We start from the raw sequence: 25,528 nt of genomic DNA, 5'->3' as shown, positions 1-25,528 counted from the left end.
TTTGGGTAAGAACCACCTTCAACAACTCTGGAATGTTAAGTTTGTCTCTTATGCTCATTTAGTATGCTGCAAGTGTAGCATCAGTTCAATAGCTGTGTGTGTGCGCGTCGACTCGACGTCCTTAATTCCAACGCTTTGCATCCTTTGCTTTGGTCCCCACAACCCCCAAATGGCCAAGTGAGCGACAGATCAGTGGGGGGTGGATGCTCTGTGTGGGAACAATTGATTACCCCCTTTTTGGGCCGGCCTGCCTCCCCCCTCCTCACCACATTCCACACCGGACCACCAAGACCTGCACACAGGAGTCCCGGAGCTGGGAACACACGGCAACAAAGAGAGCACTGGAGGGACTGACTGAGGCATGCAGAGAAAGGGAGAGATTTGACTGACAGGACAGTTTTGTACCCGAGTCCACTTGAATATCCACAAGTGGTGGGCTAGACGGGAGCCAGAGAGTGGTTGGGAATGTGTGACACAAGCTCATTGAATCCAGGGAGGCAACTGGATGCATATGAATCATCCTCGGTTGGCCATATAGGCCGTGTACAAGTCGACATCTAGCCTGCTCCGCTTAGTAAATCCCTCTGAGTGCACGTGCCTGTCGAGCACAATACAAGGTTTTAAACAAGCGCCTCACAGTACATTTTTGGCACTGCAGGCCACAGTTGAACACAACTGTATCATTTGGCGGCTCTTGCCCTCATGCAAACTGTGGGGAATCCTGATCTGGCCTTGCGGTTTTCCGTATTTTGATTTGAGAGAGTTGACCCCCCCCCCCCCCCCCCCCACCAAAAGAAAAAAAAAAAAACCCTCCTTGTTAACACATCCTGTTTGCTCGCTGTTTAAAAAGAAAAAAACGAAAGAGTCGACTGTGCCTCTTCTCTCCCGACTGACACATCAGATCATTTTCTTCTCCCGCCGCTCGCTGTTTTGCAGCTCCTCTGGGAGGTTTTGTTTCACTGCTAGTCTTTCCCTTTTCTCCCCTTCTTGTTCTTTCTCTTCAGTCAGTCTTTTTCTTCAGTCAGAAGTGGTTCACTGGCACTTTCCTGCCTTGCAGCCCACCTAGCTCCCGTCTAGTCTCCTTTTACCACTGTTCACTTGACCTGAAAGGGTTTTAGATTATGTGAACGCCAAAAGTAAGCCACATTTCTTGTTATAGCTTTGCGCACGCTTCTGATGGTTAGGGAGGCACCAGTAAGACGTCTCCCAGTATGAAAATATGTTTAAAAATTTGGCTCGTAGTGTGAACTGACATGAAATGATGCTTTTAAACCCACAAGCTGAGGAAGTATCTGCTCTGAAGCACAAAAATGTTGTCTGTGTATCAAGACAAGCACTTTAGGCTAGTTTTGGTGTGCTGTCAGATCACTTGAATACCTGCTCTGTATGCTTTTGGGTTGTTTTATCACAGCTACTCCCTCACCACCTCAGCCTGTCTCTGCCAGTTGACTCCAGGCTTCTAAGCTGCTGCTTCTGCCACTTTTTTTGTCCTGATATTTGAGCTGCCGTTTTGCTGACCACTTGGTGACACCCGGCCAGCTGTGAGGTGTGTGGTACAGGGTCGCTAGCACTGATGTCAAACTGCAGGGGTGGAGTGTAACACCCCCCCACCTCCTTGCCTGTTGCATCGTGTCTCCAATCACTCACTCAAGTCATCTCACCGCGTAGCGTGGAGTGTGGTTAAGATGTAGGTGTAACTTGACCAAGGTTAATTGATTTCCTCTGAAGCCCCAGCGGGCTTGATGCCCCGTGTTGATAGTCATGATCGTCATTAGGATTTGTGTGACCACCAGAGGCCTGTGCGGTTGGGGAAAGCTGTGAGGGAGCGAAGCCAGGGACTTGCCTGGGTGTTTGGGCTGAAACCCCAGTGCTGGGTGCAGGCCAGAGGAGCTGTAATCCTTGCTAATTACTCCCAAGGCCTGCATCAAGACTCCCACTGACATGGCAGTCAGTCACTTAGCTCAACTTTCCAAACTGCAGTTAGCTTAATAGGTTTCCTAATATTTACCCATTCTCTCTCCTTGTGCGCTGCTCACTCTTGGATTTATTTTCATATAAATTATATTGTTTGAGATCAAAAAGCTCTCTTGTTTTTCTTGCGTAAACACCCCCCAAAAAAAGCAATAGTCAGATTTTTGGCTGCTCGACATAGCTTTGTGAACTTGATAAGTTCGCACCACAATAAAAGTAGGTTTTGAAAAGATGAAGGAGACAGCGGCAGACGTTCTTCTGGCTGAGGCCGGGTAAAGGAGCGTGATAAAAAACATACACATAAAAGGATCGAATGCTTTGCTAAGTGATGGCTGCAAATCATTTGGTCAGTGTGTGCTTTGTGGGCAGAAAAATTACTCGTTATGTGGGAATGCGAGACGGCGCGCCAGTGGTTGAAATATTGTGAATGACTGAAACAGCAAGTAGCTTTGATTTATCGACCCATTCGGTGCACGTCGTCGTGAACAGACTGAGCCATCCATGACTGAGAACCATTAAAGCATTGTACCCCAAGGTTTAGTCTTTCCGCTCCTTTTGACAGTCGGCAGTGAGTGCTTCTCTTCCCAACGCCTCTGTTGGGTGTCCAGTTTCGTAAGGCCCAACAGGTATATCAGAATCTTTGTTGCCCCCCCCCCCCCCCTTGTAGCTTTGAGCTTCCAGAAACTTGATCTCGTACCTGACCTCATTCTGCCTGGGGGGGCTTCGCCGGGCCCCGTCCTGCCTCAACATCTGGTGGACTTCAGCTGCTTTTTGAGGTCTGTTATAAACATTGTCAAAGAGCTCCCAGTCCTTAGGAGTGGTTCGTTGGGTTTTACTACCAACAATGAAATGTATTGTTTGCATGTCAGGTCTTTTAAGAGCCCTCGTATGTTTTGAAAAATTAGAATTTTTTTGAGTGGCAGGGTGTTAATTTGGGTTTTGCGACTTGCACAGGGCACACATAAAGGCCACAAACTGGTTTAAGCTTTCTCCATATATTCTACTGCATAGCTCTCATGCATTGTGTGTGAAGCACATCTATTTGCAAGCTTAACGGTAGTCCATTTCTCTGACAGCACAACAGTGTTTGCGCAGGGTCCCCTGCTAAAGCACTTGGCCTTAAGTAAAGAGTGTTTTTCATCTTCTCCTTTAAAGTCTGTTTTCATTTGTGTGCCATGAGTCAGTGGAAAGATGGAGGGCTGGTGTATAGGGACAAGCCAGGAACGTCTTTTGTGCCTCCTCCCCCCCCCTCTTGCTCTTCCCTTGTGATAATCACGCTGTGCTGTAACTTGTTCTCTCCATTTGTCTGCAAACTCTGTCTGCTTGTCTCTGCAAATCTTCAGCGTAACAGTCTCGCGCTCTCTCGCTGTAACTGCGTCACATTTCCTCGCACGCGTGTACACGCAAACACTGAAAGACTAAAGCGGCAAGGTGGAATCTGTAGTTAAAGCCGTGGGTCTAATACTTCAAATCTGCAGCTCATCAAAGGCAGCATCACCTGAGAGATAGATGTGGGGAAGGTTAAAAGATTAGACCAGTTGTTAACGTGAATCCAACGCGTGCTGATAGATGGTGCAGTTGTTGAGGAAGATTCCCAGCAGAGTGATGGTAGGAAGGAACGTTTCTTGATTTACTCGCAAGTGTTTAGCGTTGTCTTTTCTTTTATGTACGAATCTGTTCTCTGCGCATTACTTGACACAGATGCGTCAAAAACCAGCTGGCTAAGCGGAGCTGAGTAGCAGTCACCCCACTGAACCGGGGCTGATTTATGGACGGGAGGTTTTCAGAAAGTAAAACATGTTGCAGAAAGTTTGTGCGGCGCACACTATGAAAGTACCCCAAGCTAAATCATATCCTGAACCAAACCACTTCTGTTTGAACTATGAATTCCCCATAACTATGTTAATATGAATTATGGCTTCAAGCGCCCTCGTGGTTAGAGGCTAAACTCGCAGTTGTGTTGGAGGCCTGACCTTTCTGTCTATAATCTAATTTCAGGGCAGTTATGACCGTGGTTTGACCTGCGTGCTTCTTTCTGGGCCGAATGTTGAACCGTTTTATTCTAATTTAAGAGCATTTAATTTAAAATGGGAATTTTAAGCACTAATGCCTGAACCCGTTGAATCCACATGCGCAGTCTTTAATCAGAACATATAGCTGTTTTGCATGTATTGGTCAGGGATTCAAGCAGGTTTTGCTTGAACAGATGTGCATATAAAGTCCAGCAGGTGAACTTGCAGAGCAGTTGCGGAACAGCGGCTGGAATTTGGTTTGATTTGTTAAATGCACTTGGGGAAGTTAAGAAGCGAGCTGAAGTCCTGACAAAGCAGTGACCTGGGAAGTGGTGTAGGCAGGGAGCTTTTGTGTGGGGAGACAAAGCCGGAGATGCAGGGCTGGGATGGGAGAAGGGGGAGAAAAAAAAAAAAAGGCCGAACCAGAGGCCAGGGCAGTGTTGAGGAATCTCCCCAGGGGCTTCTGGGTAAATGTTCATGGATGACAGCGTTTTGGAATGTTCACAAATGGAGAGTTTTAATTGGCCCGAGCCCCCGACTGGTTTAGTAATCAGAAATGGACTCTGGTGGCCAAGAGCTCCGATTTATGGATCCTAGTGTGAGGTTTGTTTGTTAGGTTGAGAGCCATTAAGAGAACAACTCGCAAGCTGGACAAAATCTTGCAGATTTTAGCGCAGATAAAGCCTTAAATGTGACATTTCTTCACTCTAAATGGGAGCTGGGCCGTGCTCTGTTTTTCTGCTGAGATGGCAGGAGGCATCTACTGCTTTTGTTTTTGTTTTTAAAAAAAACAAAAAAAACAGTAGATGCACTTTAGGATTTTAATGATTTTTTGCTCTTGCACCGCAGCAGTAGCCACATTTTTATTTTTTTCCCCTCCTCACACTGATGCCACGTGACAAGTACATTTTGGCAGTTTGGTGTTTTCACAGCTGTGCGGTGGAAGAGATTTTAATTCTTGATTTATTTAAGGAAACATCATTTTACACAGTTATTATCCAAAGCTCTGTGGCTGCCTGCATAGCTCTGAATATTCACTCCAGAGAGTACTCCGCTAAACCTCAACTTCCTCCCTCACAAATGGATGGTGAACATTGTTCTAAGTGGAGTAAATCTTTCACGTCACAGGCGGTGTTCGAGTTTCCCAAGCTCGACACTAGTGATCAACTTCCTCCGTGACTGTAGTCTGCATTAACCTCCAAGGCTGAAACAACATCGGTGCCTTGACTCGTCACGTGAACGATGGTCGCTTTATGGTCAGCTGACTAACAGACTCAGAGTTGTCGTTACTCGACATCTTGTTAACCTGCTGTGAGTGAAATCAAAGCTTCCCAATAAGATGAACAAGAAGGCGGTCCTTCAGACGATGCTTGGCAACAGTGAGCTAACCTGCAGCGTGCTGCTGAGTGTTATGTCATGCGGTCAGCCTGAGATGGTTGTTGGGTTCTTTTCCTGCAATAAAGGTGAAAAACAAATCTCTAAAACTTACACGAATAATCCTCAAAGTTAAAAAATAATAATTGTTTACAGCTATAGAGACAACTATCATTGTTATTGGACATATTGAGTAACGGATCAACAAAACGCAGTTTAGTGTATAGTCTAGAAGTATTGTAGCACATGCAGTTTTTGTCTAGGACGAATAACTTCATGAAGATGGTGATCCTGCTGAGGGAAAACCTTTTGTTCCAGGCACGTTTTCTGTTTTTGCAGATGTTTGGATTTAAGTTTGAAATGACCGTCGTAAAAGATTTTACCGCGTAACTAAAAATTTTAAAGCCATTGCCCACTTCACTTGCATCCTTTACAAGCTAGAGGGTAGTTACGAGAGCTGTGTGTGTGTGTGTGTGTGTGTGTGTGTGAGTGTGTGTGAGTGAGTCATAGGTTAGCTGGAGCCTGTCTCCAAAAACTGCCACTCCCTGTGAGGAGCCACAGATCTACAGCATGTGTTGTAGTGTCTTCTTTAGAGCAGATGTCCGGGTCAGTGGTGCTGTGCTGTGTTTGTAGAGCAGACGGGATTTCTGTGCAGACACTTGACTTGACACACAGCTTATGATCAGCTGTGTTCGTTAGCTTTGCTTCTATGCAGGCGCTGACGAAACCGCTTGAGTAGAACCACGTTAAACAATCGTTTCTTGTCCATCAAGTGCAGAATTTGTTGGTTCAGTTATTCTTAACTTCACAAACAATGGATACAGGGCAGCATTTCTACCCACCATTTTGTTGAGGCTTATGACTTCAGATTCAGAATTCCCCTCCCAGCACATTCAGAATCTCTTGGACGTCCCTAATGGTGCGGGACCCAAAAAGCATTATTGGTTTGGCCAAAGCTGCCATAAACTTGTCATTACTCTATTTTTGTAAGGGCTGAAGTGTAGAAAACGAGTAGGTGGAAATATCGCCCTGCCCTGATGATCTCCATATGAACAGCCCAGTCTCTAATAATGGTTTCCGCTTACAGCATAATGTTGCTGAACATTTTCTCCCTTTGCGGTAATTCAGCTGAAGCTCAGTATGTATTCAGGATATTAGAGTGTGCGTTTAACGTTGCTTTATTTCTTCTTCTTTCTTCTTTTCTTCTTCTTCTTCTTCTTTGTTCTTCTTTTTCTTTGTTCTTCTTTTCCCAGTTGCTGAATGTGATGGTAGTGGTGTTTAAGCTTAAAAAGGGGGCACACTTTTCAAGTTGATATCTGAACAGTAATTACTTTAACGTAATGGTCACCTTGCAGACATGAGTAGGTTGACTCCTCAGAAGGGAGCAAGGAAAATGTGGAAAGTGAACCAGAGACACTTCCCCCTCCCTCACTGAACTAGTGCTGGCATGATGCCCTTCAGCAAGTCTGCGGTTGTACTGAGTAGCAGGCAGTGAATGTTTGTTATAACCCCCCCCCCCCCCCCCCCCTTCCAAGCTGTAAACAAGGTTTGAGTAAGGCTTGGTTAAAGAATTTCTTGAAAAGCACTTATCCTAGCTGTACTGTGAAAAATCACGGGATAAAGTAACACTAGACTGATGTCATGGCAGACACTGAATCGCTAAGCCCTGCACAGAAAACATTCATTCCATCATTTTGCATAGCTGTGAGGGTGTAATTTCAAAATGCTCGCTTCCCAGAGTAATTAGTGAAAGCTGACTTAAAAAGCGAAGCATTTTTTTTAGTCTGTACTGAGTTTAGTTCTGCATTAAGCGCAGAATTATTAGAATTCTTTTGAACATTACATTAGCTGAGAAAACTAATGGATCAGTGACGAATGAGCGAATGAGTCAAAGGATTTCTTAAAACCCGGATACAGACGACAACTTTAGGCTTCTTGGAGATGAAAGGGAGGAAGAGAGGGAGACAAAAAGAATGGGCTGATTTGACAACATGTTGCAACAGGAAAGAATCTAAGAAGGGAATGAGTTGGAGGGGGGGAATGAGTTGGAGGGGGGGAATGCTATGATTTTATGTTTTTGGAAGGGATATGCGCAGCTGTTTGCTTATCTTTTCATCTCTTTCTCCTCATTAAATCAATCCACAATTTATTCTGCCCTTAACGTCATGCTTGTGTGTAAAATATCACACCTTTTTTAAATGAGCGGTGACGTCGACCTGCTCCGCCACAGGTTTGGTTCACGTGATTGTGCCTGACAGGATGTGGCGCAAGAAAAGAAAGTTGCCCAACAAATGGCACCAATCTCTTAACCCCCTCGGGAAAATTGCACCGCAGACAGAGGTGAGAAGCAAAAGGAGAATGTTATGGCTGAAGGGTGTGCAAATTTACAACAACGTGTGTGAGTAACGCTCAGCAGACTAGCAGCACTCTCCCTTTTACAGGACCGAGCATAATATGTGAATTAATAGTGAACCTTTGCATTCACGGGTGTTGCTTTTCTTTTTTCTTTCTCGTACTTCACTCGGCTGGGAATGTTTGAATCTTTTGTTTTATATATTGAGCATTCACACATAAATCAGAGCGACTTGGAAGGCGCCCGCACATTTTTGGTGTTTCGAAGTGAGATTTCCCAGCTTTCGCCATCTCAAACAACCTGCATTCCACTGGGACTGGAGTGTGTGTTTGTGTATATACATGAGCTTTAAGCTGCATTTATCATTTTAATTATTTACAAATGTTGATGGTCGTGTGAAAGCTCGGTGTTATGGTTCAGTCACAGATGACTAGGCTCCAATTAGTGACAGAGCGCTGTGTATGGTTCGTGACATGCTGCACCCTGTGGCCTCCTCCACACCTCTCTTTGCAGTTTTAACGATTGTAGTGTGTGCCCGTTAAGTAGTCCTTTTTATATGTTGTCTGTTTCCGTGTCTCTTAATTGCCTGTACTTGTGAGGATTTTTACAATTTTTGTTTGGGGGGGATATGTGTGTTGGCAGCGTTATTATTGGAGTGATTGGGGTTTGAGGCATGACTAACTGTGTGTGTGGTGGATGTGCTGGCTAGCGGACAGGGAGGGAGAGGAGGGGTCAGAGGACAGGACCTCTCTCAGAGGAGTCGCTGTTAACCCCTGACCTCGCTGGTTAAGCCTGCAGGGTGGTGGCGGGCGAGGCGGCAGCGGGGGGCACTTTGAGGTCCGTCTGGTTCAGGGGCACATGATGGCAGGCAGAGGGGGTGGCGAGGTGTCTAATCTGGTTTTTGTCTGTAAGGCGTTTTCACCTCCCCCACCATCCTTCCTCTGAGAACAAAGTTTGAGAGGCAGGACAATGTCAAAGGGAAGTGACTTATTTTATGAGCCATTTAAAGGGGATGGTGGTCGCTCCCCCCTCAACAGCCACAAAGGAAAGGCCAGAGAGGCAGCAAAGAGCCCATGAATGCCACGACACAGTCGCATGTTTGTTTACAAGATGCTACTCTCTCGTTTTCCCTGCCATAAATTGCAGTTTTCCCTCTTCTAAGTGACACTTGAACAATGCTCTGTCACTGTGTCTTATTACATCTTAAAGTACTTGGGGAAACTGGAGGGGATGACGGAGGCCCCTCAAAGGAACTCCATCAGGCAACTCGTCGCACAAAGACTATTCATGCTAGTGCTGGTGGAGAAATGACTGATGCATCAACTGACAAAGCTTTTTCCTTTTTTCCCTGCAATGGTGAGGCAGAAACATGTCAGTGGGATGTTGATTTTTATAAGCTCTAACTGTTCGTTTTCGCTGCGCGCTCTTTTTGTTCCAGCGGGTGCCGTTTCTCTCCCAGCGGTTTGAGCAATTGGCTGCCAAAATGTTTTCACAAAGTATGCATTAGCTAAGATTCTTCAGTTTTCAGAGACCTAATCCTTTGAGCTAACAATGTGACATTTGTACAGACATTCCTGTGAAATATTGACCATCTCACTTTTATTTGTGTACTTTGGTAACTACGTCTATTTTCCACATGGATATAGCCCTTTTGATTGTACGCCTGCGCTGTGGGCAAGCAGGGGGCCCTGCTCGAGGAGAGACTGGATGGTTGTTTCACCTAAAAGTTCAGTGTGTGTGTGTGTGTGTGTGCGTACCTCCAATCAGGCTCCTCATACAAAGAGCCATGTGTTGACCGGTGATGTGATGTGTGAATATGTTTAGGTATGGGGTGCCAACTGTGCCTGGGTATGTGTGAGAGGTAGGTGCATATGTTTAAAGGAACAAGGGGGATGAGTTTGAGGAGAAGGGGTGACTTGAGGCTTATTTGGACTCGATCCCAGACAGAGGCGTCCAGTTTATGGCGCCAGGGTGCATCCCTCCCTCTGGTGCCCCGTTTAGACGATTGCACTGCTGAGAGTCACATCTGACCCTTAAGTTTCATTATTTTTAAGTTCTAGGTGCTTATTCAAACATGCTGGGAACTATGTTTGATTCACTGTGCTGAAGAAAATCGTGTGTGTGTGTGTGTGTGTGTGTGTGTGTGAGTGTGTGTGAGTGAGAGATCTTTTTATGCTGTGCTGCCAAGAAAAATCACCAAAAGTCGGGCCCTGTTTGCTAATAGAATTCAATGGGCGTCTTCTATTACATTTACAGCAGTAATGAAAGCAGCCTCAAGATGTCACAGAGAAACACATCCACATTGTCAGGGTTCTCATAGCAACGCATTAAACATTTGAAGATAACACAAGGCGGGGGAAAAATCCCAGTCATATGCTTTGATTTTAATGTAATCAAACCAGTTTCAACAGGCAGAACCTCAACTGCAGCAGAGCAGCTTCCCTGAGTGTAACAAAAACGAGTAACACAAGGAAGTGAATAATAACTGATTATCAGCGCTGAAAGTGACGGGAACAAAAGATGAGCTTAAGGTAGCTTTGCCAAGTTTATTCAGGACATGTTAGTGAATGGAATGGCCAGATGTGGTTTACATACGGTTCTTTTAGTGTCACTTAAAGGAAGTACAGGGTTTTGGGTTTTTTGTTTGTTTGTTTTAATGTTGAAAAGTCTCAACTTGTCATAAAATGTATAAACCAATAATAACCTTTTTGAATAACTGTGAGGGTATCAAGTATTAATAGTGTGTCAGTAATGTGGGAACTTGGTGAAATCTGAAAACACTAATCCAGGATTTTTATGTATTTATTTATTTTTTTGAATGAGTGTGGCTGATAATCCCAAAGCGTCAGTCCATGAATGACATGCTAGTCCTGCAAGTAGCAGGAACGTGTTCAGCACAAGCTGGTGGGGAAAACTAAACTGGCTGCTGGTGCTGGGATCCAATGAAAGGATCCCTGTGTTCTTCCAGATTCCAACAGCTACATTTAAAACAAAACATTATTGCAGCTGCGGCTTGCATACGTCCTCCATTGACCCTCCTTTTAATTGGATGGTAAACTGACTTTTGGCAGTTCGCGTTTTGTCAGACACAGTATTTGGGTTTTAACAGAGATGAACAGGCTGCTGTTTTGTTTTTGTTTTTAATAAAGTCGATCTTTCAGAGCCATGTCTGTCAGTTTTGTACCCCAGCTGTTCGTGCTGAGATTCTAGGGGAGAAGAACACCACTTGTCTAGTATAACGAGCCTTGAAGAAGGCATCACTTGGCACTTACTCTTGATGGAAATCTTATGCATATATACACTTTCAGTTCACACCGAAATAGGGCTGCCACGATTGGTCGACTAGTCACGATTACATCAACTATTAAAATCGTCGACGACTGATTTAATAGTCGATGCGTCGTTTGAAGCTTTGTAAGATCCCAAAAGACGCAGAAATAAGTTGTAGGATTTAAGAGTGTAATAACGGACTGAAACAGAAGAAGGCAGCACTGCATGTACAAGGATGCCAGCTGCCATTAAACCCCGAAGAAGAAGCTGTGTCCCAGAATTCATAGCACGGCCCAGCGCAGTTGTCAACAATGGCGGCAGCTAGTTAGTTTTAATATTACTCTCATTATCTTTTTGGGTCACAAAATAAACGTTTAACATATTTTCAGGCGAGAATGTAGCTGTGTAAACTTCAAATATCTGCTTAGTTTATCAAGACACCACATATTTTCAAAATCGCTCCGACGTTTTTGGAGACGTCTGTTACCCACTAGCTCGATAGCTAGCTGGGGGCAAGGCTCACTAGAGCCCGTGAGAACACTGGACTCCCGGCAAATCGTTTTCAAACCCACCGCCATCTTTCGCTACTCAGGTTAAACATGTAATATAAGTCACTTAGATAACTTACAAATGTTATTGTTTGGCTTTTTGTAGTATTTTATTTGTTCCTGAGTAAATCAGTTTGGATTAGATTGAAGTTATAGTTTTTACACAGCTGAATAAACGTCAAGCAGACAACTGATTATCAGAAGTGTGAGATGCTTGAGAATTTACTCCGGTGTCCTGTAGAGCTGGGCGATATAAGATTTTTTTTCATATCACGATATGGTTTTTTTTCATTTCAGGCGATAACGATATCTATCACGATATAAGCCAAATAACTATATTTGTAAGATTTAAATGTGCCGTTGCTCACAAGTAAAATGTGAAATAATCAGCAGCTTGTTTTTATTTAAATATTTATTTCCCATAATAAGTTCAACAGGGTAGATGTACTTAAGGAACATGAGACTTTTTCAGATAAATAAAGGCAAATATTGCAAACTACACAAAAGGCAGCCGCTAAAGCGTTTAAGTTTCAAAATAGAACAAACGAAACAGACTACTAAATTGTCAATTCCACTTAGAAACAAAATATTAATTCTAAAAATAAATCTTAGTTTGTTTTACAGAAGAACAGACAAAACTGACTAACTTTTGTCAATATCAAATAAACTGAGAACTAAAAGGAAATTCTCAATCTCTCCTTGTTGTATAGCTTAGCTTTTCAAACAGTTTTAACAGTTACTTTAGTCTGACAAAAGCCGAATGACGAATTAGCGCTTCCAGTCAGAGACTGAGGCTACGTCCACACGTACACGGGTGTTTTTGAAAACTGAGATTTTCAGTTTTCGTTTAAAAAAAAAAAAAAAAAAAAAAAAAAAAAAAATCCCGTCCACACATAAAGGGAGAAATGAAGGAAAACGCTGCTATGAACATGCCAAAGCAGCAGGTGGCGCTAGATTCCTAACCGTGCAGAAATGCTGGCCAATCAGAAGTCTAGAAGCCTCGGTGGGGAAAAAGTAAACAAAGCTGGGGCATAGAAGCAGAACAGAGTCGTATGTGTGGAGGGACAGTAACTGTGTGTGTGTGTGTGTATGTATGTATATATATATATATATATATATATATATATATATATATATATATATATATATATATATATATATATATATATATATATATATATATATATATATATATATATATAACAGTATTGTAGAAATTCATTTCACCGAAACGATAACGTGGCGCACAGTGTGACGTCAAAAAATGCGCACACCTTTGACGCTGCATTTTCTCCGTTTTCAAAAATATCCACCCTGGCCGGAGATTTTGAAAATCTTCGTTTTCAGTGACCAAAAACGCCGTTTACGTGTGGACGAAAGGTGCAAACGCATAGAAAAATCTGCGTTTTCAAGAATGCCCGGGTACGTGTGGACGTAGCGCATGCACCAGTTTATTGTATTTCCAGACTTGCTTTCGGCACAATTTACAGTGCACGCTACTCTGTTTTTTTTGTCAGACTTGAAATAGCCGAAATACCTTCACACTACGGAACTTCTATGGCTCTTCCGTTCGACAATCTCTCCGGCGTTGGAACCATCATCTGTTTTCTCTTCGGTAACCTTCGGTCACGCTCGGTTGATTTTTCTAGTCGGCACACTCATTTCCTCCATTACCCGGGCGGTACAGTGGCTGGCTGCTTCCCAAACAAATACACATGTGCGGCTTGGCACTTGTGCTGTACGTAACAAATCACGTGACGTGACGCTGCGGCTGTGATTGGTTTGGCTCTGCGCTACTTAATTTGGATTGGCTGTTTGTTTGTTTTTTTTAAGAGGACAAGAGCGGCGAGGTCTATCGCGATAGTTTAATTTTTCTATCGAGAAAAAGTTATATCGCGATACATATCGTTATCGTTCTATCGCCCAGCTCTAGTGTCCTGTTATATTTTAGATCGCAAGGAGCAGACAGATGAGTTTATTAAACTTCACTGAAACAACCTGCAGATTTCATTAAAATTTAATAAACTATCATCTTGTCTTTATTTTTAGTTAGCACATACCTTAAACACTTCAAGCTGTAAGCTAATGATAGTTATATAAGAGCAGATGTGTGCTGGTGCAATAAGCTGTACGTTTTACGTTCAATGGATGCATGATCTGATTAGTCGACTAATCACAAAAATAATCGATGACTAGTCGACTATCAAAATAATTGTTTGTGGCAGCCCTACACCGAAATAAGGAGTCCAAAACTTTCTAATTTACATTACTTGGAGAGCATTTTCAGACTCCTCAGCCCAGCGTGCTTGCACATATGTTTATCTCCATTCATGTGCTTGTGGTTGACGTCAGCGCACTTACCTGCAGTGTGGGCGAAAAGTTAATCGTTTCCTCTTAAACACTGTTTAGGAGGGACAGCACTCAGAGAAAGCTTTGGCACTGAACTATCCATCAAGACAGGGGAGTGTCGGGATAAGAGCGGGGCTCTATAAAGCGGCCAGCTAAAGGCTCCTCTGAGCTGCAATTAAGTGCATTTAAGGGGGCTTTAACAGCCAGGGTGCGTTTGATTTGGTGAGAGGTGAACCTGTTATTTCTCAGCATAAGGTCTGAATCCCAAGGAAGAAATCAATGACTGATCTGCATTACTTGCTGCTACAGTGACATTAACAGCATCATAATCGAATCTTAAATTTTATGTTTCTATTTCAAATCAGGACTTGTTCCTCGAGTTAATTTGTGTTGACTTGCATGTTTCTCAGATGATATGGAATTTTAACGCACGTTCTCCCTCGTCTGTTCCAGGAGTCCCCCTGAAAGTGTGTCCGCAGGGCTACTCCTGCTGCACTGTGGAGATGGAGGAGAAGCTAAGCCAGCAGAGCCACACGGAGATCAAAGCTCCCGTCTCAAAGCTTAGCACCAGCATACAATCCACCTTCAAACAGAGGCATGACCACTTTGACAGTAAGCAAACACACTGGCTCACAAACACATGCAGCTTTTCAGGTTATGTTGTAAGACTGGCTTTGGTTTCCTCATCGCAGCATTTGTGCTACACTTTTATTTATTTTTATTTTTTTTCCCTTTTGATGGACACTCCCACCTGCCAGCGCACTGCTCATAGCAGAGACAGCCAGTCTGTGTCTTCTGGCCTGTCCACCTGTCTCCCAATGTCTCTGCTCCCTGTCTCATCGTCCCCCTGAAAGAAATGTAAAAAAAATAAAATAAGTACAGGCTTCCCTTTCTCCAGAGAGACACGCGTGCTTCCAGACGGACCACACACATCTTCAGATTTAGTCGTCTCTATACTTCCTGTTCCTCTGTGTGTGAGCACATGTGTGTATGCCTGTAAATATTGGGATCAGGTTTCCCCTGCTGAGGGCCAGAGCGCATGGGAACATGCAACAGTGCTGACTCACAGAGGAAGCAGGGCAGCTCTGAATACCTTCAACCACCAAACCATGCCACCACTGCAGCCCTGCGATGATAGGATAGAGGGGAGGATGAGGATTCCCAAACAGGCTGAGTGAAAAACATGGGAAGAAAAAATATTTTTAGTTTCCCGGTGCATTGGAATCTTTCTTGTTAAAGGAGGTTATGTGCATAGCTCTGCGTTGGTGTGCACACATGTGGGTCAGATCTTATGTGTCTGTGAAAGGCAGCGAGGGATGGTGAGTAACAGGGAGCATGTGTATTGCAGCCAGATGTGAAGAGGAATGTGACGTGTTGGAATGCAGTGGCTGCTCGAGCTGTCCCGCCCATCTTTTTCTCCTTTCTTACTGCCCTTTGTCCCCATCTTATGCCTCACTCTCCCAAAAACCCCTCTCTTTGCCGCTCTTTCTCGTTCCATCTCTCTTCACTGTGTCCAAGTGCTGCTTGTGATTCACTGCACTCAGTTCTCACGCATACATGTCCTCCACCCTGTTTGTCTTGCACAACTCATCTGGTGCTTAGTGGCAATATTAAGGGCTGTTCTCATTACTGAGAAATCTATAAATTATTATTTTCTCGTTTAATCATCTCGTCCATAAAATACAAAAACAGCCTGTAACAAATGGTCAGCTTCGGAAATGTCAGTGTCACGTTTAGGTAACGACCACAAACCAGGTTTAAAAACAACACCCGAGATGCGTGCGAGCAAATGAAGATGTTTCCGTAACAGGGTTCAACTTTAGAGTGGAACGTTGAGATTAAAATAGTGTTCACGGTGTTTGATTTTAGAGGAACTGATACCAGAACCACAATTTCGTAAAAATAATCTTTCTGAACAATTGTGGCTTCGGCTCTTTATGTCAAGTTTATCCATCCAGAGCACCACCGTTCAACTATTGCATAAATATTGTTTTGTTTAGGAATTTTTCCGCTATTATTCAGCACGAAGTGTTTTTGTAACGGAGTCATAACAACTGGCTTGCGCAAAAATTCTAAAGCTTTGCAACGCCCAAAAAGAACGTCCAGTTTATCAGAAGGGCACAGCTCTGCGGATGACCATGAACCTCTTCCCTGCGTGCTCCCTCCTCATCATCACTGTAGGCAGGTTGCTGCAGTCTCTCAACCGTTAGATGTGGGATCTCTTTACAAAGCCCTGCTGTGCTCTCTTCTACCTAAACCGCCAGGCCCTCTCTCTCTCTCTCACATCAAATGTGGTGACGGGCTCAGGTTGCCGGCCTATTATTTCCTTTTGTCACACCAAGACACCACCGAAGGAAGCGCTTACAGCCAGTGAAATGGGAACAGGAAGTGCTCATTGGTCTGCTTACTGTTGCAGAGAAATGACAGCAGCGGCCGTGACATCACAAGGAGTGCGCACATGTGCACAAACGCAGCTGCACATGAAGACGAACGCAGCATTCGCTCGCGCACTAATAAACTCAGGAAGTAGTGTATGTGATTGGGCAGGCTCTCATCATGCGCCTGGAGCGAAGAGTCATGGCCAATTAAGACCAGAGCCAGAAATAGTTCTCTCTTTCTCTGTGTGTCTCGTCGCTGCGTGTTTATTCTGACCTCAGCCTGTCCTGCTGCAGTGACCCTGTCCAGCAGAGCAACTCCATGTCTGGGAATTAAGCACTTGGATTATGGCCCCATTGCCTCCAGACACATACAAGCGACATCCATCTGAGCACCGAGCTCAGCAGCAGGAGGGACGGAATCCCATACCATAAGAAAAGGGAGAAGCTCGGCGACTAATTGGCACAAATAGGATGCAATTACCGCCTGGGCTGGGATTGGGAGGAGCATAGTTTATAGGGACACTAGTGGGGGGAGTTTTTGGAAGAGGAAGTGGGAGGAGATCGGTCAGTTCCTCTGTTCCTGTGATGGATTGGGCCCAGGATCGTTGTTCGTAATTTAGCGCTTTCTCTGCAGCACGTTGGAATAGTGACAAGGTGGGGGGGCGTGCAGGAAGGGAAAGACAGATAGTCGAGCAGGAGTCGTCCTTTTCCTTACATTTCCCTACAGCTGACACTCTCATGTGTAACCTTTCACCCAGATTCTCTCAGACCATTGGCTGAGTGACAGGTACATTTTTAATGGGGAAATCCAGAGGGAGCGTTCAGCTCCTCGGCCTGTTGGCAGACGACTGCGTGTCATAAATTGTTTTTAATGACAATGCAAGATGCCTGAGTAATGCTGCTCATACTTGGACCCCTCAGCCCGGGCCAGAGAGCCTCCGTATCCCCGCCACCCCTGCCCCCACTGTGCCACCACCCCTCACACACCCTTCTTAAAAACCCGTGGGTTTGTCCAGACGCATAATGGAGCTTATCTGTTTAGCATATAGGAATTACTCCTCTAATTAACTGTAGAAAGGAAATGGAGAAGTTTAGGGTTGTCCTCGTGCTTCATGCCTCTCCCTCCTCCTCCTCCTCTTCCTCTTCTTCTTCACCTCCTCAGTCTCCTTTCACTGACTTTCATGTCAGTGTGGCTACTATGACATTCCAGGGGTGGGGGTGGACCATTTTGTTTTAATCTCTGTCAATGGAGCGTGGAACTTGGTGCCCTCTCCCCTGGCTCTGTGTGTGTGTGTCTGTGTGTGCGCGTGTACTTGTGATGGCGAGGAGGTAAATGGAGGGGCTGCAGTGTTTCCGGTATCCTTGGCGACACAGTAGGGATTTGAAGTTCTTAAAAAAAGCCCTCAACTTAACCCGCCCCAAGCCACCCTTACCCCTCCTCTATCTCATTTTTTCTTTTTAGTGTGTCAGTCTGAAGTGGAAGTGACAGCACTACTCGGGTCCTCTGTGTGAGTGTGAATGTGCGAGAGTGTGTTTGTGTGTGTACTGGTAGCAGAGAGCATTTAGTGACTCCCCCTGCGAGAGCATGGGAACTTTACATTTCAAAGCCACGCAGTGGGCACCCCGAGAAACTGCAACGGGACAGAAGGTCTGTGAGGGGGGGTGGGGGGCACAGATAATGGATAAAAAGGGCGAGTGTGTGTGAGACTGAAGGTGAAACATGTTTCAGAGGCTCTGTGGAATTCTCATTTTATTCAGATTAAGAAAATTGGGCAAGGAGGGTGGTGTGGGGGTCTGGGAGAAGGGGCTTGGATTATTTGGGGGGTGGTAGGGGGGTGATGGACATTCCTCAGGATGAAGTAGGTCATTGTTCCTCATCTCTAGTGAAGAGAGCTCTCTGAAGGAATTGATGAAGTAAAAGCAGGGGAGGGAGGCAGATGCAGGGCTGGTAGGATAGTAGTGGGAGGGGGGTGCATACAGGTCCATATACGGTAGCTGGGAGGGGCTGCTGCTGGTGGTTGTGGGGTCGCATTATTCCGTAATCCTATTGAAAATGTCTCTGAAGGACAGTCCAAGAGAAGCTGGCAGAAAGGAAGGCGAATGGAATGTGACAACAGAAAAATGCCATTGATGGTGGTCAGTCTGAAGCACACTGATGTGGAGAGACATCTCTGCTGATGCTCGGCGCTCACCCCCTCGTCTCCAACTGTCCCCTAACACATTCCTTTTGCCTTTCATTAAAGATTTTATGCTTAAGCTCGTTCTAAGCGTCAGGACATGGGGCACAGGTGAATGGGAGTAACGTCAGTCTGATTTCAAATGGTGGCAGCAAAATTTTTAATGTACTGAAAGCAAACTTGGGCCTCTAAAGTCCTTTAAAATGTTGAGAGAGGAACACAACAGTAGGTTCAAAATGTCACAAAAAACAGGAAAAGTCCAACTGGGCAGATAGTCATAACTTTAGCCCTGAGCTCCTCTAGATGTTCTCTTCGTGACATCTTGAACTCTTCCCTGTAGACACTTAAATATAAACAATCTGACACTGTTTGTTCTTGCTCTTTGTCACCCGCAGGCTGTAGACTAACCCGGCCTTTCTTTCACATCTCCACAGAGTTTTTCCGCGAGCTTTTGAAAAACGCAGAGATCTCGCTGGACAGCATGTTTGTGAAAACATACGGGATGATGTATGTGCAGAACTCAGAACTTTTCAAGAACTTCTTCCAGTCCCTGACCCAGTACTACGTGTCCGGCAGCGCTGCCGTCAACTTGGACTCCATGCTGTCAGAATTCTGGGCCGACCTTTTGGAGAGGATGTTCCGGCTGGTCAACGTGCAGTACGAGTTCAGCGACACCTACATGGACTGCGTCAGCCGACATACGGAGGAGCTGCAGCCGTTTGGCGACGTGCCCCGCAAGCTCCGCATCCAGTTAACGAGGTCCTTTATCGCCGCACGCACCTTTGTGCGTGGCCTGGCGCTCATGCCTGAGGTGGCCAATAAAGTTTCTACGGTAAGTGACGGAGCACAGTTTCAACAAAGAGAAAAACTAACAGCCAAGAACGAGACTTGTTTTCCTTGTAGTCCTGTCCATCCCTCCCTGCTCCGGTTCTGAGTGCACATCTCTGATCTGTAGTTCTTTCTCTCTGTCTGGTAACATAAACCACTCTGACTGTTCTGGTATGACTTGTTTTTCCACTGTACTGAGTGATTCATAGGCGATTAGATTAAACTGCTTTGTGGATCTGGCTTATGCAATTAATGGTCATGCTTTTTCAGAGTATGAGAATGTGTCTCTGGTGGTGTCGAGTGAGTGCTTCGGCTATGATGTAATGAAAACGGCCCACTAACTGCCCTCTGCCTACTCCAGGTCAGCGCCTCTCCCAGCTGTGTGCGAGCGGCCATGAAGATGTTGTACTGTCCCTACTGCTCGGGCCAAGTAGCCCTGAAACCCTGCCAGAATTACTGTCTGAATGTGATGCGTGGCTGTTTGGCTAACCAGGCAGACTTGGACACGGAGTGGAACAACTTCCTCGGTAAGCAGACGACATGCGAACAAGGGCACCTTCAGCAGCCACTGTTTAACAGAAACCTGCCCGTGATTACACCGCCTTATAACCATAATAGCTGAAAGTGTTTAATTTGGCAACAGAGTATATTTATGCAGCCTCCTGCTCCTGGGTTCATTGCCGCTTACTCATATTTCTTCAAAGATCATTAGTTTCATCGACTTTCTTATCTAAGCGTGCACCCCTTATTCTCCTTGTGAGCATGAAAACAGAGTGGCAATGGGATTTGTGACATGATAGACTCGGGGTAAATAAAGGAGGTAAACTGCAGTTCAGCTTTGGAAGAAAAACATTTAACATAGGAACGGTTTTATTGTTGGAAACCATGTACAAACATGTCCCTCATTCTTTAGTAGGTTGTTTAAGAAAAGGGGGAGGGAGGGGCTGTACATGCGGTGACCCTTGGAATGAATGCAGTCTTGTGCTGTGTACAAACAGACCCAGATCAGTTACATTACACTCAGGGTGGTGCACACATCCACAGTTCTTCACTGTGTGCTTTATATTTATCCTGCATGATGGATTCTTGTGACCAGAAACATGGTTTCTGACTATATCACCATTACATGTGTCGATCTCTGGCTGCTGGCACCGCTGCGGTCTGCAGCGGCATCTGGTTTCTGTTGCCCCCTTGCTGTGCTGCAGCTTGATCCTGCCCTACACTAATGGCTCATCTCACTGGTTAAAAATGTCTCACCCTAATGCGAGTGCTTCTCCCTAGTGGTAGGAGCGTGTAATTGCTTTCCCCTGTGTTGATTTCAACTTTTTATGTTTTGGTTTTCAGATGCCATGCATAGTCTCGCCGAGAGGCTCGAAGGTCCCTTTAATTTCGAGTCTGTCATGGATCCCATTGATGTGAAGATTTCAGACGCCATTATGAACATGCAGGAGAACAGCATGCAGGTGTCGCAGAAGGTCAGTCTCATTTCAGCGCCTTTCAAATTAAACAAAATAAAAAGAGATGAGGATTGAATTATTAGCCCTCCCTTCCAAGTGCAGAGGAAGGAATTTTTTTTAGCACAGCTTGTCCGAACATCCTTGTTTTATTTTGAATGCTTAGATTATTTTTACTTTGCACATAGAAACAAAATGATTTCACAAAAACTACCAGGGTCAAAATAATTACCTCCTGGATGCTAATAGTCGTTTACTCTTTTTGCTGGATAACAGCCTGCAGTCGTTTATGGTAGTTTTCAGCCTGTCTCAAACGCGTCTCCTGAACAAACTTTTGTTTGCTCATTCTTCTTTGGAGAATGTCTGAAGCTCCTCCCATTTTCAGTGGGATTCAATTCAGGGCTTTGCACTGGCCAGTCAGTAACGTTCACTTTGGTCTTCTGGCGGTAGTTCTTCACCAGGAGCGACATGTTTTAGGTTGTTGTTGTGTTTGAAGACCAAAGGACGCTCTTCTAGTCTGGATTATTTGTCTCCAGGTCGTTCTTAGCACACCTCAGTCTGGCTTGAAGGCGTTTCTTCTGTAGACGTTTTTCCTGGTCTCTAACCTCGCAGCTCATTCCTGTGCAGGTCTATAGTGATTGTCTCCTTCAGACTACAATTTCAGACTTGACTAAGTCATTCACAGGTGTCTTGGCAGTTGTTCTCTCACCATTTTTCTTTCTAGTCTTTTGCTTCCCACCGCTGCCAGGCGTGTTCTGTGTTGTGTGTCTGTCTTTACATTTCTTGATGATTTTGTTTGTTTTTGTCTGAAATAATTCTTATATTGTGGGCAAATATAAATAATTTATGCTTTCTGAAGAAACTAGTTTGTTTAGAAATGCTGTGTTGAAAATCCCTTCTTTTGTTAAAAAAGCACTCAGGACATTTTTGACCAAAACGTAACATTTCACAGGGTGGCTAATCATTTTGTCTTCATCTGTAAAACATTTGTGTTCTTGTTCCTCCTCTGACAGGTTTTCCAAGGATGTGGAACGCCCAAAATAAGCGCCGGCTTTCGTTCCAAACGTTCTGTTAAAGAGTCCACCTTCACCAGCCGCTTCCGCCCTTACAGTCCTGAAGCAAGACCCACCACTGCTGCTGGAACCAGTTTAGATCGACTGGTGAGGACTAAGAAGGCAAAGAAGTGAATATCACATTTACTATAAGAGTAATTGTTTTTGACCTTTTTCTTTTTGTGTGTTCTAAACAGACAATTGAAGTAAAAAAGAAATTGAAGCATGCCAAAAAGTTCTGGTCCACGTTGCCAGAGACTGTGTGTGTAAGCGAAGGGATTGCAGCTGGTGATGAGTGCTGGAATGGTACAGCGAAAAGCAGGTGAGAGGCACAGACTTCACAAAGAGAGAATCTAAATTTTACTGCGTTGCTTGTAAATTATTGAATTTAAAGTCTAATGCCAGACTTGATTCCACCAGGTACGAATCAGATGTCATTGGCAGCGGGCTGGCCAATCAGATATCAAACCCGGACGTGGACGTGGACATAACAAAACCAGACATCGTCATCCGCAGTCAGATAGCAGTTTTGAAGGAAATGACGAGCCGGCTCAAAGCTGCACACAGCGGCGTCGACATTACTGCAGAGAGCGGTGAGAGCGGTTAATGAGCTTCACAGCTTTTGCGACTCGGTTTCCTAGCTGCACGTCTCACCTGCTTGTCTTTTTTTGCCCCCTAGATGATGACGGCAGCGGAGATGAGAGCGGCAGCAGTTGCGACGGTCCGAACTGCGACATGTACTTCTCTGTTCCACCAACGTCTGATAAAGAACAGGGTGGAAAAGCAGCGGGTGGAAGTGAAGTGGCTGGATCACCGCGGGTTAATTCAGTGCAAAGCAATAACTCAGCTGGGGTCACCTCACGGGGAAGCATGGCGCTGGCGCTCTGCGGGCTCGCCCTGGCCCTGTTAGCTTCCCGCTTGAGATAAAACTGGCTGGACAGGGAGAGGGAAGAGAACGACCAGGAGCAACAGCACGAAGGGGAAAACTGTCAGAGAGACTTTAAAAAACAAAAAGACTGCCTTCAGGACATCGGACTGTCCACCGTTGGGGTGGGAGGGGAAGAAACTTCTTAATATTACAATAACCTCACTATTAACTATTTGTTCGTATGTTGTTAAAGACATCAGTGTACAGCAGTATGATTTTTCTTCCCAAGAGATCCACCTTTGTCGCCCAGATAAACCTGCCCTCCGACAGCTCTCTCTGAGCTACTTTTTGGTTGTGCTTGCAGCATTTCACACTTACTTTGGCAGTTTAATCTCATGATTAACTTTGTGCCTTCTTCAATGACTGAAATCTGACATCTAAGCATTAAGAAAGATATTGGGTCAAACTCTGAGTGCCTGTGTTGGGACACATCTTTAAATTTCTGAGGCTGGTCTTTCTCTTGGTCACAAAACACGACTAATAGAAACAGAACCCACGTGACGCTGTCTTGTTACTAATTCAAAGCTTTTTTTATTTTTTTGCACATTATAAAAGTGCATACTGTGAATATTTGTGCCTGTGTGCATTTATACTTTTACAAAGGCCAGAAATTCTGAAGCATTTTGAGACTCGTTGTTTTGCTCTGTTTGCTTTGGAGGCAGCTCGTCTCAAAAATGCAGTGAGAGTTTACAGCACAGGTGCTCATGTTTGACCTGAAGATGGCGTCGTTCTGTGGAAGAGTCTGCGGGGTGCTCTGCAAGCCCCTAACACGCATAATGTACGTTTGCCGCGAGCATTTCGTATCTTAACTTTAAATTTCTTCATTATTATTTCACTGAACTTCTTTCAGCTTAAGCAGTTCAATAGTAAGGTTATACCTCGTGCTTACTGAGTCAATGTGATCTAGACCATAAGGTTGAGTGTCTGATAGAGTTGGATATGTGGCTGATGTCCCCTGCCATTAAACCCCCAAGAAGGCAAAGCTGACATGTCCCAAATGCCCTCTTTTTTTTCTCTCTCTTTTTTTTTTTTTTTTTTTTTTTTGGTACTGTAAGCTCAGTTCTGCACAGAAGATCTGACTCTATACAGTCTTAACGTTTGGAAAGAAAAGAGGGCAACATGCACGTTTTGGGAGCTTTTTAACTAAACAAGACAAGAGGAACAAAAGTCAGTGTTTTAACCAAATGGAAATCTAGAAAAGATTATTTTAATACAGGGTTTTATGTTGAGGAGGTGTTGAGATTTTTAGCTTTTTTTTTTTTTTTTTTTTTTGGTATGAAGATATATATTAGGTACTACAGTGGATTTTACTGGTAGTTGTAGGTGGTGAAAGAGGTCGGTGTGCACAGATAAGGGGGGCGCGCTGGTCAGTGTGCACAGGTTTTGGGGCCTTTGTTTTGTTTTTCTGGCCCCCGTCCCACAGTACACGCTGTACCTCATTAAATGGCCTGTGTCAGTATAAATGGACTCATTCTGAACGGTTCTCGTCATTTCAACTCGAAGTTAAGTGTTTTCACAATTACTACCAAAATTAATGCAATGAAAGGTGCCTGATTATTTTTTTTATGTTTGGTACATTACTAGCATCTTCTTACGTTGTTTTTTTTTGTTTTGTTTTGTTTTGTTTTGTTTGTTTTTGGGAAAAGAAAAGAAAGTGGCTGTTGTTGATGATTTATGATCTATCTGCTCAGATTCCCTGAGGTGTTTGAGTATATTGTTACCAGCTGACAAGCACAATGTAAGTTTTTTTTGTTTTGTTTTTTTTGTTTTTTTGTTCTTGGAGCTTTTCATTTGATAATCGGGTCTGTTAAGTTGCATTACCTGGACATCTCATCTCTACAACGATGCCGACTCATGCAGCATTGCTGCACTAATGTATTCCATGTATTTCAAACATGCATTTAGAACTTACACATTATCAAAAATGCAACATCTACAATGTTTCAGTGTGCAGATTAAGGTGGACAGAAATATACATTTTTGTAAAAGTATAACGAAAAGATTTGCAGCTTTAATGCGAGTCTGCACGGATGAAGCGATTAGATGAGAGTTTATTCCTTTGCATGTTGTCTGGCTTTGACATTAACAGGTTGATCTTGAGCTTACGGGACATCTTCAGGTTATCATCCGCAATCATCAGACGAAGACGTCATATCAAGATCTGACCTTGAAGGATTTGATGAAACATCTATGCAACCCGTATGAAATACTGAAGCCTTAATTTAAAATCAAAAAGCTGTGCTTGAGCAGCTCGATTTGGCATTACTTCTGCAGGTGACCAGTTTAATTCTAGGTTACTGTTTTTTCTCCCTTGTGTTCCACCAACATTTCCACAAGTGCACGTGTTCGTGTCATGTGTGAGGAGTGTGAAGAAGCCCGACTTTTGGAGAGACGGAAGAAATGTTTTAGGCTGACGACGGTGACAAAAATGTCTGTGCTTGCAGGCCAGGGCAGCAACGTTTCCAGCTGGCAGGAGTTGGTCCAGCTGCTGGAAGACGTCCATTTGGTCCACAGAGCGAGTTCAGTCTTGTCTTTTAAAGTTGGACTGTTGTTGAAACCTTTCCATGTATGCCTTTGGCCCACAAGAACAGAAAGGACTCTCTCTGAGGATGGAGTGAGTGACTGAAAAGAGTGGTGGGGGGAGAGTGTAAATAAAAAGCAGCGGTTTTAGATGTCTCTAAAAGAGACCCTACAAGTACACCAGATTTCTACTTGTCAGAGTATCTCCTAAATGTTATGGAAAAACAAGATGAGATAGATGTTAAAGTGTAAGAGAAAATGTATATTAAACAACATTTTTAGTCTTGTTGAAATAAAGACTGCCAATATTTAAA

The 25,528-nt window shown here is 44.3% G+C and overlaps 1 protein-coding gene across 1 annotated transcript in view; it reads left to right on the top strand.

Annotated features, from left to right (window-relative positions):
* The window catches only part of gpc4 (glypican 4), a 31,522-nt gene extending 5,994 nt beyond the window's left edge, over positions 1 to 25,528 (top strand). Inside the window, exons 2-9 of the mRNA XM_040016281.1 lie at positions 14,331 to 14,489; positions 18,867 to 19,264; positions 19,622 to 19,787; positions 20,605 to 20,735; positions 21,728 to 21,874; positions 21,964 to 22,088; positions 22,187 to 22,359; positions 22,446 to 25,528. Coding sequence (XP_039872215.1) covers positions 14,331 to 14,489; positions 18,867 to 19,264; positions 19,622 to 19,787; positions 20,605 to 20,735; positions 21,728 to 21,874; positions 21,964 to 22,088; positions 22,187 to 22,359; positions 22,446 to 22,693 — 1,547 coding nt within the window. The 3' untranslated portion in view covers positions 22,694 to 25,528. The remainder of the gene's footprint in view (positions 1 to 14,330; positions 14,490 to 18,866; positions 19,265 to 19,621; positions 19,788 to 20,604; positions 20,736 to 21,727; positions 21,875 to 21,963; positions 22,089 to 22,186; positions 22,360 to 22,445) is intronic.

This window comes from Simochromis diagramma, unplaced genomic scaffold, assembly GCF_900408965.1.
Source record: "Simochromis diagramma unplaced genomic scaffold, fSimDia1.1 OVJJ01000685.1, whole genome shotgun sequence".
Lineage (NCBI taxonomy): Eukaryota > Metazoa > Chordata > Actinopteri > Cichliformes > Cichlidae > Simochromis > Simochromis diagramma.
Note: the sequence above shows the minus strand (reverse complement) of the source record. Positions and strands in the feature narration are given on the sequence as shown.